The 18,663-nt window shown below is 41.1% G+C and overlaps 2 protein-coding genes across 6 annotated transcripts; one reads left to right on the plus strand and one right to left on the minus strand.

The window, feature by feature from the left end:
• Positions 1 to 320: 320 nt before the first annotated feature.
• On the plus strand, positions 321 to 4,237 carry LOC122538923 (protein bunched, class 2/F/G isoform-like). The gene is made up of 3 exons (XM_043673422.1): positions 321 to 2,839; positions 3,021 to 3,072; positions 3,163 to 4,237. The coding sequence occupies exons 1-3, from the start codon at positions 900 to 902 to the stop codon at positions 3,364 to 3,366; spliced, it is 2,196 nt and encodes a 731-aa protein (XP_043529357.1). The 5' UTR covers positions 321 to 899; the 3' UTR covers positions 3,367 to 4,237.
• Positions 4,238 to 4,583: 346 nt separating this feature from the next.
• Positions 4,584 to 18,575, minus strand: LOC122538922 (E3 ubiquitin-protein ligase hyd). Of its 5 annotated transcripts, XM_043673419.1 has the most exons (31): positions 17,506 to 18,504; positions 16,322 to 16,522; positions 15,907 to 16,228; positions 15,615 to 15,823; positions 15,381 to 15,544; positions 15,087 to 15,286; positions 14,743 to 15,011; positions 14,522 to 14,676; positions 13,201 to 14,436; positions 12,900 to 13,073; positions 12,681 to 12,813; positions 12,138 to 12,599; positions 11,921 to 12,045; positions 11,606 to 11,844; positions 11,359 to 11,525; positions 10,927 to 11,258; positions 10,183 to 10,591; positions 9,527 to 9,875; positions 9,233 to 9,449; positions 9,110 to 9,148; positions 8,736 to 8,971; positions 8,154 to 8,657; positions 7,673 to 7,840; positions 7,141 to 7,494; positions 6,862 to 7,047; positions 6,643 to 6,765; positions 6,340 to 6,549; positions 5,895 to 6,253; positions 5,592 to 5,798; positions 5,119 to 5,497; positions 4,584 to 5,011 (listed from the first exon to the last, which is right to left on the minus strand). In XM_043673419.1, the coding sequence occupies exons 1-31, from the start codon at positions 17,565 to 17,567 to the stop codon at positions 4,802 to 4,804; spliced, it is 8,400 nt and encodes a 2,799-aa protein (XP_043529354.1). In that variant the 5' UTR covers positions 17,568 to 18,504; the 3' UTR covers positions 4,584 to 4,801. The 5 variants fall into 5 exon arrangements, with proteins under 5 accessions (XP_043529354.1, XP_043529350.1, XP_043529351.1 ...); XM_043673415.1 differs by having other exon boundaries at positions 9,110 to 9,449; positions 17,506 to 18,503; XM_043673416.1 differs by having other exon boundaries at positions 9,110 to 9,449; positions 12,906 to 13,073; positions 17,506 to 18,502.
• Between the last annotated feature and the right edge of the window lie 88 nt (positions 18,576 to 18,663).

Below are 18,663 nucleotides of genomic sequence, written 5' to 3' on the forward strand. Positions count from 1 at the left end.
CTTTTTTTTTTCTTAATTAAAATTTACAGATAAGAACGTAAGGCATTTCAGAATTTGCGATGGAACAGAAGAATCGCTTCAAAAAATGTAACACGATAATTGCAAGGTCGAATTTTCATTTAAAAATGAAACGAAACGGCACCAGAAATGGGAAAAATAAAATTGCCCGGGAGAATTTCTGTCACAGATGAGAAACATAATGGTACGTGATTTCTGTCGAGGTGCATTCCCGTCGGTAAAGACGGGACGGCGTATCGATCGAGGTCGCGCTGTACGCTCGTATGAAAATAGATTGGCAGGGACGAGCTTTTGCACAGAGAGGTGCGTTGCTCTAGATGTAATTCATGGCAGTTCTGGCGAGTGAATTGGCAGCCATTTTTAAACTGCTGAGTATAAAAGAGAGCAGGAAGGACGTGAATAATGAGGGTTCAGACTGCGAGATAGTGAATATGTGAGCGTGCGACGGACGGACAGAACGACGAGACTCGTTGATCGGACGCGACGAACGCAAGGGAAAAAGGATTATTAAGGGGAATCCAGTGGTGTTCATTCCCCGAAGTGCGAACGTACGTCCTCCGAGCGGTGGAGGGACGGTGCTCGAGCAAATACACTTCGTCCCCGTGACGATTGATGAAATGGTGAACTGTCAACACCTCCGCAGTGGGAATATGAACGTGACCCGTGGCAGTCCGTAAACCGTGCAAAGTAAGATCGGTCCGTCTGTAACGGAGACTCGGTGGTGTTAGTTTCCCGTTTCGATTTCAGTTAAGGTTAATCTATCCTCGATGCCGCGGGGCCCCGGCTAGGAAAGCGCGAGAGTGAGAGTGATGTCGGTACTACCATGCGAGAGATCGACGAACGAAAAGATCGTGTCTCCCGGATGCTAAGTTCCTATAATAATGGCAGATAATGTGCACAGAAAATCGCACAAGCTGTCCGACGGTAGTAGAAAGATATCGAACCCAGTGCACCGTACCACCACCGAGACGATCCGACTAGGCGAACCGGAGAGACTGTACCAGCCGGTTAGTCTGATCAGCCCGGGCAACGTGGTGACCGCAAGTGGCAACCAGTGCCGGAAGAAGACGTCCTCTTTTCAGATAACCAGCGTCACCGTTGGCTCCCGTATGAGCAATGACGCCGGCGAGGACTCGAACGACGACCTCGACGAGTCGCACACGGAGGACAACTCGGTGGAACACTCGCGCATCACCGACATCGAGACGCCCAGCTACTCGGAGGACACGTTCTCCAAGGAGGATGTGTTCTTCAACGCGGGCAACGCCGCGCTCAGCACCGCCCCGGTGATCCCGACCAGCTCGCAATACGGCCTGGCGATCGTCCCCTCCGAGGGGAACAACGTCAGCAACTCGGTGAACGACAGCAATATCAACACCCTTGACATCACGTCCGTCACGGACAACAACATCATCAATTTACTCTCGAGCAATGCCAAGCAGGATGCGGATCTCCGCGAGGTACACTCGCACGGCAGGAACGAGAGGTTCAAGGTGGTGAAGATCGAGAGCACCGAGCCGTTCAAGAGGGGCAGGTGGACCTGCATGGACTATCTGGACCACACGTCGGTGAACCAACCGACGGCGATCAGCACGCCCAAGGTGTCCGATCCGAACGAGGTATGCATATCCTACGGGGTGACGGACAGCGGGATCGTCGTGCCGGACGCGTCCAAGCAGCAGCAGCAGCCTACGGTTGTGCCTGAGGAGAAAGGCATGGGGATCGACGCTAACGGACAGGCACAAACCGGCCACGCAGATGTGCACACGTCGATCGGCGTGCCAAGCAATCCGACGCCTGTCTCCAGTGCTAGCTACGCGGTGAGCAACTCGATTGGACCCAATGCGCAGCATAATCCAACGCAGGTTCAAACGCAGCAGGCCAAGGTTCAACCGCCCTCGCAGATACCCCAGTACTTTCAGTCGTCGGCCCAACAATTGGCTTCTCAGCAACAGAGCGGCCAGGGTTCCACGTTACCTTCCAACCTGCAGCCGACCCATCCCAGTAACTTGACCCAACCTCAGAGTATGCCCCAAGGTTCTATCCCTATAATAACACAGACTGGTAGCAGCAATGTGACCCCCCAACAAAGTATACCTCATTCGAAAGAAGATACCTATGTGACAGTGAACGCGCAGAGTCAGTCATTGCCGGTTCAAAACGTTTGCCAGCCTCCCGTACAGCAGACACCTGTACCAACGTCCCAGGCACCTAATATTCTTGTCACGCAGCAACAGCAGCAACATGCCCCTCAACAACAGCAACAGCAACATCCGCCGACTCAGCAGCAGCAGCAGCCACAGCCTCAACAGCAACAGCCTCAACCACAACCACAGCAGCAGCAACAGCCTCAAACTCAGCCTCAGCCGCAGAGTCAGCCACAGCCTCAGCCCCAGCAACCGCTGCAAACACAGAAATCAATGGCTCAAATGTCTGAGCCATTGACCGCAATACAAGGAATACAGGGCATCCAAAATATTCATAAAGTTCCTCAGACAGGCGTGCAGCAAACCTCGTCGACCATTCACGCTCCTGGAGCACCGGTGCAATCGCAAGTGATACCGCAACCTTCACAAATGCAACCTCCAACATCCGGTAGCAATGCTCAAGTACAAATGGCACAGGTATCCGCTAGTTGCCAGAACGTCGTGGGAGGTATGCAACAGGGAAACATGGCGTTTCATCAGCCAGATCCGGAACAGGACTCTATTTCAGGCATCGTAGCTGGATCCGCTCAGTCGACTGACACGACCCTTTTAGAGTCGTTGACCGAAGTCACTCAGGGCAGCGACGAACACCATACCCTCGAAGATAATGAAAGGTACGTTTTGTCAAATTGAGATCATGCGGTCGTTGAAATTTTTGTAAAAGAGAATATTTAACAGATATTTCTTCTTTTAGCAATAGTAAAGTAGTTTTTAATAAGATTGTGAATTTATTTGTCACGGTGTCTATGTATACTTTATAAATGATATAATTTTCGCATGGAATTTTCATTGCAGTATGTCGGGGACAAGCGCTGTAGCGATTGATAATAAGATTGAGCAAGCTATGGTAAGTGTTCCCCCCTCGCCGTGGGGGACAATTATCCGTTTAGCGAATGAAAAACAATATCGGAAGAATTAACAAACGATCTTTTTGTAGGATCTTGTTAAGAGCCACTTGATGTTTGCTGTACGGGAAGAAGTCGAAGTACTCAAGGAAAAGATAGCTGAGCTTATGGATCGTATAAATCAATTGGAAGCTGAAAATTCAATCCTGAAAGCACACGCGACACCAGAAACGTTGGCTCAATTGAGTCAATCAACAACAAAATTACCCCAAAACAATTCAGGAAGTGGTCAATAGGTAATCATTGTACATAAGTTTCTATTAATACTTTGTCAAGTACATAACGGATAATATAATTATTGTATATAACTTTACGATTTTTAGAAATTTATAAACAATGAGATTTATTATATTATACATATTAACATTAGTAATCTTTTTTTTAAGTAAATTAAAGATAATAGATTATTTTTTACTATTTCGGTTTACTGTTTAGTAAATATATATATATATAAATAATAATTTAAATCTGTAAATTCAATTTTCTTTCTTTTCAAAGTGATAATCATTTTGAAAATATATATTGTTACAATCCTAGACAGAAACGAGAACATATATTGAGTGCATGCCAAGATTAAGCAGCATAAATAATGGAGTTGATATTGTTTTACGATAGATTCAAGATTTTGAACATGTTAAAAAAAAAAAAAAAGAAAGTATATAACAATACGAAATAGGCAGCTAGACATTCCTAGATTATTTTTCCTATTACCTTCGCATTTGGCCAATCTCATCTACCGTAAATTCAATTGAAGTGAAACAATTGATTATTTAACATAAGAGTCTAATGTTCAAGGAACATTTGTATAATTTTAAATTACATGTGATTTTATGTTGATATTTTATTATCATTTTCATTCGTAAAAACAGCTTTTTTATGTGAAACTGTGTAATTTTCAATATCATTAAAAATATCAAGCCTCATATTTTGTAATCTCTACTCTCATTTTTAAAACGATATGTATTATAATCAACAACATGCTGAAATCCAGGAAAACGATTATTTACTGGTGTGCATTGAAAGAAAAAAAAAAAAATCTACAATTTCCTGTCAACATTTTATGTTACATCTTAAACATGCCTAATAAAAAAATTTTTAATTGTATAATTTATTAAAAATTCCTAACAAAATGAGAAAGATTATTACGTATTACAATACACGTAAAATAAACCAGCAGAAGAAATATAAAAATAATCATTTCTGATGATACGGGGTTGCCATTGATCGATTTTCTTTTTTCCTTTTTTTTTTTGTTCATGACTTTTAAAATGTTTTTATTCATTAAAATGATTACTATAACGACTAAAGATGACATTTTAATATAAAATCTTATGATGGAAACCACGTCCTTTAGTTCAATAAAACAAATCAGAATTCATAATTACAAGTTATAAATTTATAAATGTTTTATAAATTTTTGTTTTTAGGAAGGAAAAAAATAACAACATACAACTTCTTTTTCGTTTCTTATATCATTATCAATAATGTGACTTCTTTTTAGAGCTATTGCGCACAAACATGGTCACATAGTATATATAATATACATAATGCATATATAATATCTCTATTATATATATTTTATGTATATATATAATTATATATAACATATATAATATATATATTATGTATATTATATATATATATTATATATTATATATAGAATCTATATATTCATACAAATCCGAAATTCTTTGTCTGAATAGCAAGTAGTAGTTTATGTCTTAATATGTGACGAGAGCTGTACAATGGAAGATATAGTCGGGAAATACATGTATTTGCAGTTGGTAGATGATCATCTGCTGGTCGTAATGTCACACTCGGCATTGGTTGAAAACCATCTTCGCTTGCCGGTAGTGCTGGAGATCCTGTCCAAAAGTATACCTATAAAACAAAGAAATGAGGTTTATAAAAAAATAAAAAAAAAGAAAAGAAAGGGTAAATATTTATTTAAAAAAAAAAGAAAAAACTGCTGGAATATAATTCCTTACCAAGTCTTGTCGTTCTGAATGCGACATTTTCTCGACGATAGACCACAACCATCGTTTGAACTTGGCTAATCTATCGGCAGGTTCTCCCGATTCGTCGTTGAAAGAAGTGTACGATATCAAAACGGAAACGTTGATATCACCGACTCCGTTCAACAAGAGTCTCAAGTCTTCAGATGTTAAACCGTCGAGCGCTCCCTCGGGTAGTACGTCGAACACTCCGTCTCTCATAGCAAGCAAAGATTTCTCCTGTACCTTGATCATGCGGACCTCCGCATATTTTCGCACATAGTCGTAAACATTACTTGCTGTTACTTCTATGTCACGTCCGCTGGGAATAAGTTCAATCGATCCGCCTCCTTCTTCGGGACATAAATCAATACTAAAAACAATCGAAGAAAAAATAAACGATTGGAGACGATTCTTCGAGGATAAGAGTTACAACAATTTGAAATATACTTCAGACAGTCGCTCACCTGAATGTAAGATCAAGAGCAGAGAATAGACTGTTGCTGTCCTTGGTCTCGGAATCGATCACAAGTTGTCTTAGGCTTTCGTAAATTACAGAGTCAAAAAATGCAAGATCATGGAAACGGATCGGCCTTCCCAAAATATACTTTATCACATGGCGGTTCAAAAATATCGGGCACAATTCATTTTGTAAAAGACACAATCCTATAAGCCTGGGCAATAAATGTTTCTTTTAATTTCACCGGCTGATACAGCTCGTCGTTGCTCGATTCTTATCTAATACTAATTGTTTGACATCTAATACCAACCTGCCTACGTTTCTGAATGCGTTCAGCCGCTCGTAACTGGCTCTCCCCTGTCGCGGCGTGTAAAAACCTCTTTTGCCCGGCGAGTAGAAAAGAGGGGCATTGTCCTCGGTGTCGTCCAAAATACTGTTCTCAATCTTTTTCTTGGTAGCACCGCAACGCGCGATTAAACTGAACACGTCGAGATCCAACAACGCTTCCCTTGCCGAGTCCTGGCTGTGACTACGAATTAATTCAAATGCCTCCTCTACTTTTTGCCGCAGAGCGTCTTCCGAAGCTAGTAACATCAATAGCTGCGCAGGGGACAGCTCTAACAGCATGCCAGTTATTTTAGCAGCTAATGCGGGTTGCAATGCGTAGACCTGTAACAAGATAAACGATTAGCGTGTCATTGTGAAAAATCAAGTATTGTCATTATCTTTTTTCATTATTATTAATTATTAATAACCTTTGGATATAGCCTGTCCCCGAGTTGTTGTTGATGCATGGTCAAGTGATCGTTATTTGGGTGACTAACAGGTAACGGATGGGAATTGGAGGATGAACTACCAGCCCCAGAATTATTGCTCCCTTCGACAGAACTGGATGGATGAAAAACTCGAGCTTCGAATGACAATGCTCTACGCGTCTCTCGACATTTTCCAGAAGATCGAGGATTCTGGAATAAAGATATATACCTCTTGCAATCGTGGAAGAACAGAGAGAAAAATTGTCCATTTTTTTCTTCTTCTTTGTAACTAATTATACTCACTTGTCGTCTCAAATCATGATCACGATCTCTGCTTTTTAGTTTTCGAAGTACGTTATACTGCGTGTATTTTGATCCCACTTGCGCCGCTTCTAAATTAGGCAGTTTCTCGTTTGCAAGCAACGCCTTTAAGAAGGAAATGTACGCAATTGTTATTATTATTTTGTTTCTGTTCAAGAGAAGACGTGTTACAAACGTAATCTCTGTTGTGATGTTACAAACCTCCGCGATCGCGGTGTAGAAACTTCTAGTTACTCCAGTGCCTTCGCCAGGTTCATCCTTGAAGGTCACTTTAACGCGATGCACGGCCAACGGCGGTGCGTTCGTCGCGCGTCTATTGTACAAGTTGTAATGCGTATTTAATTCCTTCATTGTCTGCACTAACAGCTGTGTTCTGTCTCGTTCGACCTTTAAAAAGAGAAAGAAAGAAAGAAAAGATTTAATTTATAACTATACTGTACTACGTTCCCTTAAGTAATTAGAAACATTGCGATCAATTACTTTCAACAGATTGATGTCTCTTTGCTGAGCGTTCCGAAGTTTCTCCATGTCTCTGCGAAACTTCGCTTCCTTCACTTGGAAACCACCCAGCTCGGACACAACCGAACCAGCCTCTAATCCCACATCCTCCATAAAAACTCGTCCGAACAGATCCAGAGACAAGCTCCAACGACCCAGCAGAATGTTATGCGATATATTGGATCCGATGGACGAGACTGGATTCGTCTCGACCGTTTCGTGGGTCATTGACGCGTCGTGATTCGAACCGGACGTGTCCATCTCCTCTGTTATATTCTGCGTCGCTTCGTTCGACACGGGCATTTCTGACGCTCCAGCTTTACTCAAACTCGGCTCCTTTAAAATTGAAACAACTGTGCTGTACACCCTCGGTTCACCGTCAACCTTTACATGTTACTTTAACCTCTTAAATGCGTTCTTATGAATTATTATCTCTACAATGTTCTAACTTTCTTTTTTTTTTTTTTTTTTTCTAATCCTAAGCTTTAACTAAAAGCAAATTCTATATATTTACCGAAACAGTTCCAGCTCTAACAATAACGCTTCTATTCATTTTACACGTATCTCTATTGCTTTTGGTACTTCCTGCTGCTTGATCGTTTTGATTATTAGTAGAAACAATGATCGGAGCTCGATCGACTTGCTCCGCGACAAACGTATGACCGAACGATTTTGTCTTTTCCTACAATGTGGAAAGTAAATCTACATATTTCATTTTTCGACGTAGGGAACCGCGCGACAAAAAATGAATGAAAGAAAAAAAGAAAGAAAAGAATTCAGTGAAAATGTAAAAATATAAATATAGATATCCTATTGTCGTTGCACAACAATAGAATAACATTCAGGCTGAAGAATAAACGCTGTTTTTCATGCTCAGAGAGAGAGAGAGAGAGAGAGAGAGAGAGAAAGAGAAAGAGTGAGAAAAAAAGACACACGAAATGCCACGAATTGGCTGAATTAACTTAATCGGCTTTTCTACGTAAGGGAAACATTACCGTGTGCTTCGCAGACGTCGGATCTCCAGCTGTAACAGAGCTACGTCTAGCATCTGACGATGCAAAGGCAGATCTTTGAATAATTTGACTAAATGTCGGCGTGGGGATATTCTGATTATCAGCACCACGGGCGGACAGACTAAGTCTCGTTGGTAATCCCTCTAACGGATTCTGATTAGGACCTGCGCTTGTTGCCGGTTGCCTCGGTATACCGAACAGATCCTCCCGCTTTGAGTGGGGTTGCAGTAAGTGCGGCTGGTCGGCTAACGGCAACGCCTCGCTCATGACAGTGTCAAACGGATCGAGAGGCGGACAACCGAGGCACAACGTCGAGTCTGATCTTTGCAAAAACGGATGCTTCCTTCCTTTTGGTACATTGTTACTGTTATTGCCTGGCCCGCAGTTGGGAACCTGAAGTAAATCAGGGTAATCGACAGAGTCTGTCTCCAGTGCTGTGGGCACTGGTGAACTGTACTCCTCTCCCTCGTCATTGTCGTTCTCGTCCTGCAAATGTCGTCGTGAAACATGGTCGTAACTTCTGAGAAATACGGGCTAACAAGGGGAATTCAACTCGATACGAACCTGATCATTCCAACCTGTGTAATTCGACGACTCCTTTTGGCTATCTCCACGCGAGGACACTGGCTCCGACAACGGCGAACGCATGTAATACACTAGCGCGTCGAAAACGTACGCCACGTGTCTCAGCGCGGAAACATCCAACACCGGCAAGCTGTCCCTGTGTTCGGCATTGTGAGCACGCATTAAGGATAGGCAATAGGACAAGAATTCACGTCTCGCCAAGTAAACATCTCCACCTGGAAGCAACGCTCGCTAGTAGGTTACTCGTTACTTCAATTTCATTTCTCTAACAGTAACACAATATAATATAATACAGCGATGATGTTTATAGCATGTTCTTCGAGTAACTTTCTCGAAGGGAAAAAAATGTATACCTTCGCGTTCTCTACTGTTTCTCGAAGGTTCGCCAACGCCTGCAAAACCAACGGTGAGTCTTGTAGAAGCTTGTGGAGTGGAGATATTGGAGCTCGTAGCGATACCACTGCGTTGATTCCGACCTGTATTAGATTGCAATGTCAACGACAGCGCCGCTGTATTCAACAGACCAGAGAAATTGCCTCCGGACAACGACGAGGCATTGTTCAACGGATGCTCCGGATGCGTAGGATCCGCGCTACGTGTCAATGATACACCGAATCTCAGTTGTGCCTCTGTGGCATCCATGACTGTGAGCAACCAATCCCACGTCGGTTTCAAATGCCCCTCGAGATACATCTGCAACCATACATACAATTGATATATAGCGTTATGTTCTTTCAAACTATACTGTGATAAAAAAAAAAAAATCGTACCTGCAGGTTCAGCGCGTCTTGATAAGTAATCTCCATAAGTCGCGGCAGAGAGGGCGCTAGCGTTTTGTAATCTTGCATCATAACTAAAAGATCGGCTATCTGTCTAATAACAATTCCAAATGCACGTGCCAAACAAGTGGTGCTAGTACCCATGATTATGGGTTCTTGCGCAGCTGCAACAGCGGACGTTGCAGTGGTGCGTCTTAATGACGTAGAGTCAATAAAAACCAGATTACTGCCACCTGTTACTCGTAATCCAGTCGTACGCATATTTGAGTCGCGATTACGTATCGCCCATTGCATAGAAACAGGCGCGAGATTATTACGGTGTAAATGGCCAGACGAACCACTGTAATAAGGTTTCAGTAACAAAAACATGACCTTTTCGAATAAGCTGGGAAGAATGATTATTTGAATTGTTTTAAATTAGAAGGGCACTGCTGCAAAATGTACCTATTCTACACGCATAGTTAATACAGTACTCTGTATAAAGTACGATGCAATAACAATACAATGTGTGTATAGTTGATTCAGTACACAGTACTCGTTAATTCTCTGAACTTAATTGAACTTTCAACTTTACTTAGTTTGCTTCGAATCGACTATACACGAGGTACAAGAGAGTGTCGCACTCAAAGTGGAAATGATAGTTTTACCTTCGTCGCTCCAATTGATCATCACCGATCTGAAAGTCTTCGTTATCCTGCTCGTCGGTTTCTCCTGCCTCGCTTTCATCGTCCTCCTGCTGGCTCGACTCGCCAGACTCATCCTCGGGGAACAGTAAGATAGATCCCATTCCACCATCAGATCCTGCTGTAGCACCGGTTTGCACACTACGTTGAGCAGACGCTGCGTCTTGATTGCTGTGATTGTCGTCGGAATCTGACTCCGTTTCCGCCTCTGCCAGGAGATCCAACTCTGTGTCGGATTCGCCGTCTCCCGCCTGTTCCTCACCCACGCCTCCGCCATTGCTATCAATCTCACCTAGTGGTTGACCAGCAACTGTCCCAGAGACTCCAGATTCTTCGTGCTCGCTGATGTCTCCATCAACGTCCATAGGAACTTCTGATCACATATCATTATTATATATAAATTTTCATATCTAATATTATATAAATCTATGTGGCCCGTCTTAGGAAATTAGCGTGAAATCTACAGATCCGTTAAGCGTTAATATATAATATTATTATAAAATTATTACTATTATTGTACAAGTAAAATTAGAAAAAATTAAAAATATTTTTATATATTATACATTATGTTTTAAAACACAATTATAATATAGATATTTTATATATTATATTATATTTTCTATCATTCTTATCAGTTCTTCAGATGTCAAAAAACTTTAAATTACATTATTTCTGCGTTATTCTCATTTATTAATCTGTAAAACATACCTTCGCCAGCCTCTGTCTCGTCCATAGCAGAAACATCTCTGGCAATGGTAATATTATTATTTCCCTGTTGCGTTTGTAATGTGGCATCTAAAGTCTGAGAACTAACACCGCTATGAGGTATTAGCGGTTCTATGGAAAACAATTCCTCAGAGCCGTTGATCACTTCCATTGCTGAGTTGGTCAAGGTAAACGGTGCCGTAGGACGAGCAACACCTAATCTCACGGGTGCTATCAACGAGTCGGCAGTCTCACACAATTCCTCGACGGCTAATTTAATCAATGCTTGGAATACTTTACGACACTTCATTAATGGTTGTAATGCTTGGCTGGTACTGAAATATGTTTCAAAATACATGAACATGATGATGGGAAACATTGAAAACATTGAAAAAAAAAAAATCACTCTATCGAAATAAATAAGTTCTTTCATACCTTCTTCGTTTTGTTGTATTGGGCGCCATTTCTATTGTAAAGATTACAAATATCCGAGCTACAGATCGAACAAATCGGCGAGCAACGTTATTCGCTTCTTCTTGTCTGCCGGGTATAGTATCATTTTGTAACTCTCGTATCAGAGTCGTTAAGAGAGTATCAAGCATCTGGAAGAAAAATTTTACAACATTACGAATTTCGTTTTTTACCATATTAGAGATGAAAAATAAAACTGATATCCCTTTACCTCTGCGCTGCATTTAAATAACAACGAGTGAGTGAATTTGTCAAGCAGGGCAGTACCACTCTGACGACACAATTGGCCCTGATCCCCAAACAACTGCTCGTTTCCGTTCACAGAAACTCCTGACATGATCATGCACTGAACTGCTGGCCAATCATCTAATAATCTTTCTAAAGCTTTTCGATTAAAGCGAGGAGGCTCCAGATCGTGATCTGGCATATCTGGTACGTAAGTATCTAATCCTGTTTATAATTAACTTTTAGCTTTTTACATCCAATTTTAGTAATTTTTATATCTAAGAGTGAAAACAAAAATTACCATCAGACGAAGGTCCTTTACGACTTGCAGATGCTGAACGTTGTCGCAGCGCAGAACGATATTGTCGTTGTTCAATCAATTGCCTTCCAACAGTTTGAACCAAGAAGAGTAAAATACTTTCTCCTCTGCAAAATAAAAGGAAGAAAAAAAAAAAAAAACAATTTAACTTTAATGTTTTACGATAGTTTCTATTAATTTATATCGCACGTTCGTTTACCGTGAGTTGATCTTCGTCACAAGATCGGTATTTACTACGAGACGACAGAGAAGTTCATAACGAGCACCTTGATGGCCCGCGATCAGCGCACGGCATTTGCACTTTTCCCAACAGTCGCAGTAAGCCGTGGGAGAAGTGATTTTTATTCTACAGTCGTGTCCCCTGTGGCAAACGCGGGCACACTCTGTACAGCAACACAAAGACCCGATCAACCCGCAAGTTTTGCACTCGAAGATATCTTGATCAATATGTTGAGTTCCGGTCCACGTGAAACTACATGTGTCGTTGCAACATGTGACGAACAGTGGCGATAAATCTGGATTAGCATCCGCAGGAAGTATCATAGCTGAACACTCCTTTTGATCTTTTCCAACTCTTTGAATAACATCCAGTAGAATGAGAGCCGCGTGATACGCTCGGACAGATACAGCAAGCATTAACGGTGTCTGGCCCTGGATATCCCTGTTGATTAAATATATGAACATTTAAGTATTTCCCTGTAATTGCAAAAGTGCTTCATTCATTCATAATCAATATAATTACTTTGCTGTGAGTAATTCTTTTAAGTGGGGTGCTAGCACGCTACTTTCACACATGTATTTTAATATGAGTAACGCGTTGTTTCTTCTTTCAACGGAATCTATGATGTAGGTATTGTTTGACGTTGCTCCAACACCTGAAATTTACGGAAATACCTATTTAGCAACGTGTAACAGAAGTTATAAATCAGAAAGGTAAAAAAGGAAAAAGCGTTCGATACACTTTTACCTGATTTGTTCATCATTGATATGCTAGCAGTACCAATGCTGAGCAAACTGTCTTCTTCTCCTGATGTATTATCAAACGCTTCCGGTGGCCAGCTTAAAGTTGGAATTGGTTCCTCGATAGGTGCTGACGGACCGTCAACAGTATTCGAAACCAGCTCACGTTCAATACCTTCCGAACGAAATAAGAAATTGAAATAAATGATCCGCAACTTTTGAAAAAACAGAATTATTCATATAAAAAAAAAAAAAAAAAATAAAAAAAAAAAAAAAGAAAAGAAAAGAAATAGATTCGATACCTTGATCATTTTCTTTATTCGAAGTTGGCGAGCACATACTGATGCAAGCGTGCAAAATATTGCGATTACCATCACACCGTTCCATTAATACTGATTGAATCTGTGCTGCATTGTTCTTTTGATCTTGTTCCAAATTGCAAAATACCTGCTTAATGCTCTCATAATCGCACCTCAATATACGCGGCATTAATAAGAGATTGTCAAATGCTAATGCAATAACTGCGACTTGGTTTTTCATGTTGTTTGAATTTGAACAGGTCGGTATGGGAATGGTCGAAGCACCAATACATAAAACTGGAACCAAATCCAACCAATTTGGATCACGGATAGCATCGGCACAATCCTTTGCTAATGGATAGATCGTGTTGTTTCCATCTCTGAGTATCATGGAACATTCGATATTTTCTCCAGAGTTGGTCAAACTAATATTTTGAGGCTGCAAACCCAGAAACGACGATACGTCCGATGGGATGTAACAATCTTGAACGTATCTTCCAGTACTTAAATTGTACACAACGTAGCTTAATTTGTTTGCACTTTTTACTATCGCGTGGATTCCCTGGCCATCAGTAGCGATGCTCAAAATACTATCGTTCGATCCTTCAACGATATTCACTCTTCGGGGTGTCCGTTGGAAACAGTCTGGAGCTCTGGGATTCATCGACGATTTTATCACTTGTATCTCGTCTTTTCTCAACAATCTGCAATCAGCTAGCAGTTTAATTAATTCCTCGGTTGTTAAATCCTTGAAATCTGAGGTGCTGAAATCTTTCTCTTTGATCTCTTTCTCCTTCGAGTCCTTCGAGAAGAATTTCACGGCGACGTAACAACCGTCGACCTTTATGACTTTACCGATCGGCACTGTCTTTACATCCTCCACGAAAACAACATCCTTCAATTGCCATTCCTCCTCATCTTTTCGCTCCGACTCTCCCTCACTTCGAGGTGCAACTCGCTTCTGTCTTTTGTGACTTGTCGTAATGCTGCCGGTGTCGCTGCACGTGCTCGAAGCCGGCGACGGCGGCGGAGGCATGTCGAGGCGATCGGTAGTTTCTTTGTTATTTGTTTTGTTGATACTGCCTGCTCCGCTATTCCCATTCGTTTCTCGTTTCTCTGCGCTAACGTTGGGCAAATGAGTTCCAGCTGGCAATATCTTAAATCTGTACGTGCTATCTAAATTCCACGCTGCCCCTAATAATTGCCCTACTTTTGGAACTCCATTGGCAATGGTAAAGCCTTAAAAAATATGTCAACTTAGAATACCACGACAGATTATTTTCAAGCAGGTTACACACATGATATTTATCATTTGACAAATTACCTATTGCACCAGGATGATATATAGGACTATTTTTCATACAAACATGTGCGCCGTAACTAATATCGTTTGACGATACCGTGGATGATCTATGTTTGCGCGATTTAGCCTTGTATTTCTCCCACAATTTTTTACGTTGTGCAAAAGGTAATACACCCCTGTAAAAGCAAGAATGCAGCTTTTACTTAATAATCATAGTTAAAATAATGTATGTTTCAACGTACCACCAATACAATGCACCACTTTCAAGTTTAGCAACCGTATATAAAGCACAGGTGTGAAGGGATACTATTTTGTCCAGCGTGAACTCTGTGAAAGTTTGTGCTGGATGTTCAAGACGAGAAGCAACATGTCCTACGAGTTCATCAAGCCAGGTAGCTACTTTGCCAGATTCAGTGCTAATGGAACATCGAATAGCTGTTGCAGATATATTAACTATCTTTTCTGTAGTTACTGCCAACCACGGAGCTTTCGGATGATGTATATTTAGATTCTACAACAAGTTTCTTTTTAATTTATCAGACTGCTCGTATAAAATATTCGAAACGAAATTGATTGATTCAAGTACCTCTGGGTGTTTGTATGGTTCAGACTCCGACCATTTCCACTGATATAATTGTCCACCGGCAGAAACGGCAATTAATTCACTATAAAGCGATGCGATTTGTACAAAACGAGGAGCAAGATCACTGCTGCGTTCGTGCCACCACTCTAATTCGTCCGATATCCATAATGGACTTTGAGCAGCCAACTCTTTCTTTTTATTATCTATGGAATTTTTTAAATGTGTAACGAAAATTATCACATCGTTGCATAAAATTCGAAGATATTGGAAATCGATGTTCGAAAGTTTTACTCTTACCAGAATCTTTGTCCCATGAGTCTTTAAGTGCTGATTCCAACCAACGTCTCGGGCCACAATATTGACGATCTCTCCATTTACTGAAATTATCTCGATCTCGATCTCGCTCAGAAGTACGTTCACCTTCTCTGTCATTTCCTATTCTACGTGAAGAGCTACCTCGGCTGAAAAATGTAAACGTTAAAAATGTACATTGAGTCATAGATAGTTAGAAAGCAATTAAAGGATAATTACTTTCTCATTCCAGTATATCCAAACATGTCTTCAGGAAACATAGAATCTGCGTCAATTATAACAGAGTGTTCATTACTAAATCCACCATCTAACAACGAAATGAGATCTTCCGGAACATAGGTATCTGCTGTATCTTCAGCATCATCACCTTCTTCGTCATCTCGTGACAGCAAGTTATTTACTGCTAAGTTTACATCTAAATTTGTACGCTAAGAAATATATTTCAGTATTAAACCAAAAACGATCTCAACGATACGATGATCGATATACTGATCTTTTCAACTGAACAAACCTGTAATTCTCTAATAATAAGGTTACGACTTTTTCCCTGCAATACTACTTGAGCCTGTGTAATAAGATCTTCCGGTACAAACGGAGCAGGCACAGATGCAATTGGACGCGAACTGCTACCACTTCCTCCACCCATGATTACACCTGGAGGGCCTATTCTGCCTCCACTGCTGCTCCCTCCGCTACTCCCACCACCACGTATGGCAGAACTGCCACGCATGATTCTTGCACGTGATCTAGACATTCCGGCTCTGCTTCCGCTTCCACTGCTAGTACCACCGTTCGGTGCTGAATTCGAGTTATCAACATGGTTTTTATTTGTGCTAGAATGGTAGAAAAGTACATTTGTTATTTCAAGATGACAAAGATGTAACAAATACGTCTTATGCTAAATTTCACTTTATTTTGTGGCTTACTTTCTATTTGGTTCATTTTTGCTTAAATCCAATCTATCTGACAGCACTGTAAATGCAACTCTACAAATTTTATGATCTTCTGTAAGAAGGGCAATATGTGTCGGACCAACTACGATGTGTTTCACTGCAACTTTCAAGCTACTAAATGCTGGCAATGTTACGAATCCATATCTGTTGATCTTTTCTGCCACTTCTTTCAACCTAAACAAATACACAAAAAAGAATTGATTATCTCACGTGATAGCTTGAACTTTAAACGAACCACACTAATTCCACTTCTTTTTCTTATCTACTTTATTTGTTATATGTAAATAAATAAATTATGTTGGTGATAAGTATTTACTTCGTATCATGTAGCAGCAAGAGCTATAAAAATTCTTTTACACAGGATATATTATTATTACTATATAGTTCAAAAACTCGCTAAAATAACAAATAGACAAGATGCAAAATAACAAAAAAGGAAAACAACGTTAATGCAATGGTGCAGAGGTATTTATTAAATGGAAAGGTTGTTATCCATGGCATGTATTTGATCATAAGTAATTATATTACATTTGTTGCTTATAATCTAGAAGTGTATTTAACAAAATGTTCTTTAATAACAAATAAACGAATTCAACAAAATATTTTTATCATCTCTATTCCACATATATATAATATATTATACATGTATATATGTATGCATGTATGTATATATTATATGCATGTACATATTGCACATATACATATGTACAGTTATACACATATACTATATATATGTATATATGTATGTATATATGTATGTATATATGTATGTGTGCGTGTGCGTGTGTGTGTGTGTATGTTCGTACAGTAAAGAGGACAATTCCCAAACTAAATGTATTCAAAATATATTCACTCTTCCAATTACGTAGATGGACACTGTTTAATATGAGCAAAAACGAGACAACACAACGAACATTTAACTCCCGAACGATACAAAAATCGACCATGCCGTGCAATTGTGCGAGAACCTTTTCCAAAATTGTTAGGAGGAGACGAACGGGTGTTCCGCTGACGATGATACGAGCAACGCAGACTTTTACAAAATGGATAACGAACGGCGTGCACGACTGCAATACGGAGCGGAGACAGACATGGCAAAGGAGCAAACATACATCGCAATGGGGAAAAACCGACGAACGGATACACCGCTCTCTTACCTGTCGTTCAGCTGGTCGTCCGTTCCGGGCAACGGATGCACGACGAAGTGTATGGACGTCATTTTCACAACGCTCGAGAACTGCTAGCTCCAACAGCCGAGATGGGGGAACGTCGTTTCAACAGAACCGTACACACAATTTCACCGCACCGTCGAAACGATGTTCAGCCATGTTCCTCAAGAAACAACGAGCTACGTGTTCTCGAAGGCAGATGTGACGAGCGTGCGACTCACGTATTCGCAAACGCATTAAGAAAACGCACACTCGCACGAAGAGGTTCGACGGGTCCACCGGGTTTCGAAATTAATCACACGTGCAAACACGAGATTGTCCAAGAAACGAGGAATCGTGATTTTCGTAGAACCGTGGCTACCGATCGTCCAGATGCTTCTACGGCTGTTGCTGTATTGGTGTTACTCGGGAGCGAGAGCGCACATCATGGCGACCGGTCGGATATAATGGCGGACACGAATATCCAGCGATCGTTGTTCTTCGAGTTCTAACGCCACCTAAACGCGGCGAGAAATTTCTTCACGTACTTCCCGTTACATCGTCCTTCGTTACTCGACTCTTGATGTAACTTTTGGCGGAAATACTTCTTTTTTTTTTCTTTTTGTGCTTTCGATTACTCTGTCACTCAGCACAACGATTTCCAACAATTTCGTTACGCCACTCGAACTATGTGTGTCTCTTTGTCTCGTTGACGTTCGGTCGCGTGCAATTGGCCGACGCGAGTTACGTAATGCGTACAAATACACACCGCGAGATGTATATTTCACAGCGGAATCGCGCACATGACAATTCGCAGTCAACTCGAGGGGAGGAAAAAAATTCACTCGCGTTACTACGAACAGAGCAGGAACGAAACTGACGTTCGTAATCAAATTTCAACCTGCTGCGGGCACGGACGCGAGACTGGCCAATCAGGAAGGGAGTTTCGTTGCACGCTAGAGGAACTGACGTTTCCATACGAGTCGCGCGAGGACACAATCTACAATGCTTTCAAACGGTTCGACTAATTGCGAATTTGAGACTGGATTTAGCAGAGAATCTTCAATTTAGAGGAAATTCGAATCGCCCGCGTTAAGGGTCAATTATGGGTGAAAATTAGATCGTTGCACTTTTAACCTCTTAGAGGTTAGCCAATGGCAGCTTTCA

The sequence above is a fragment of the Frieseomelitta varia genome, unplaced genomic scaffold (assembly GCF_011392965.1).
Source record: "Frieseomelitta varia isolate USP_RPSP 00005682 unplaced genomic scaffold, Fvar_1.2 scaffold_182, whole genome shotgun sequence".
Classification (NCBI taxonomy): domain Eukaryota; kingdom Metazoa; phylum Arthropoda; class Insecta; order Hymenoptera; family Apidae; genus Frieseomelitta; species Frieseomelitta varia.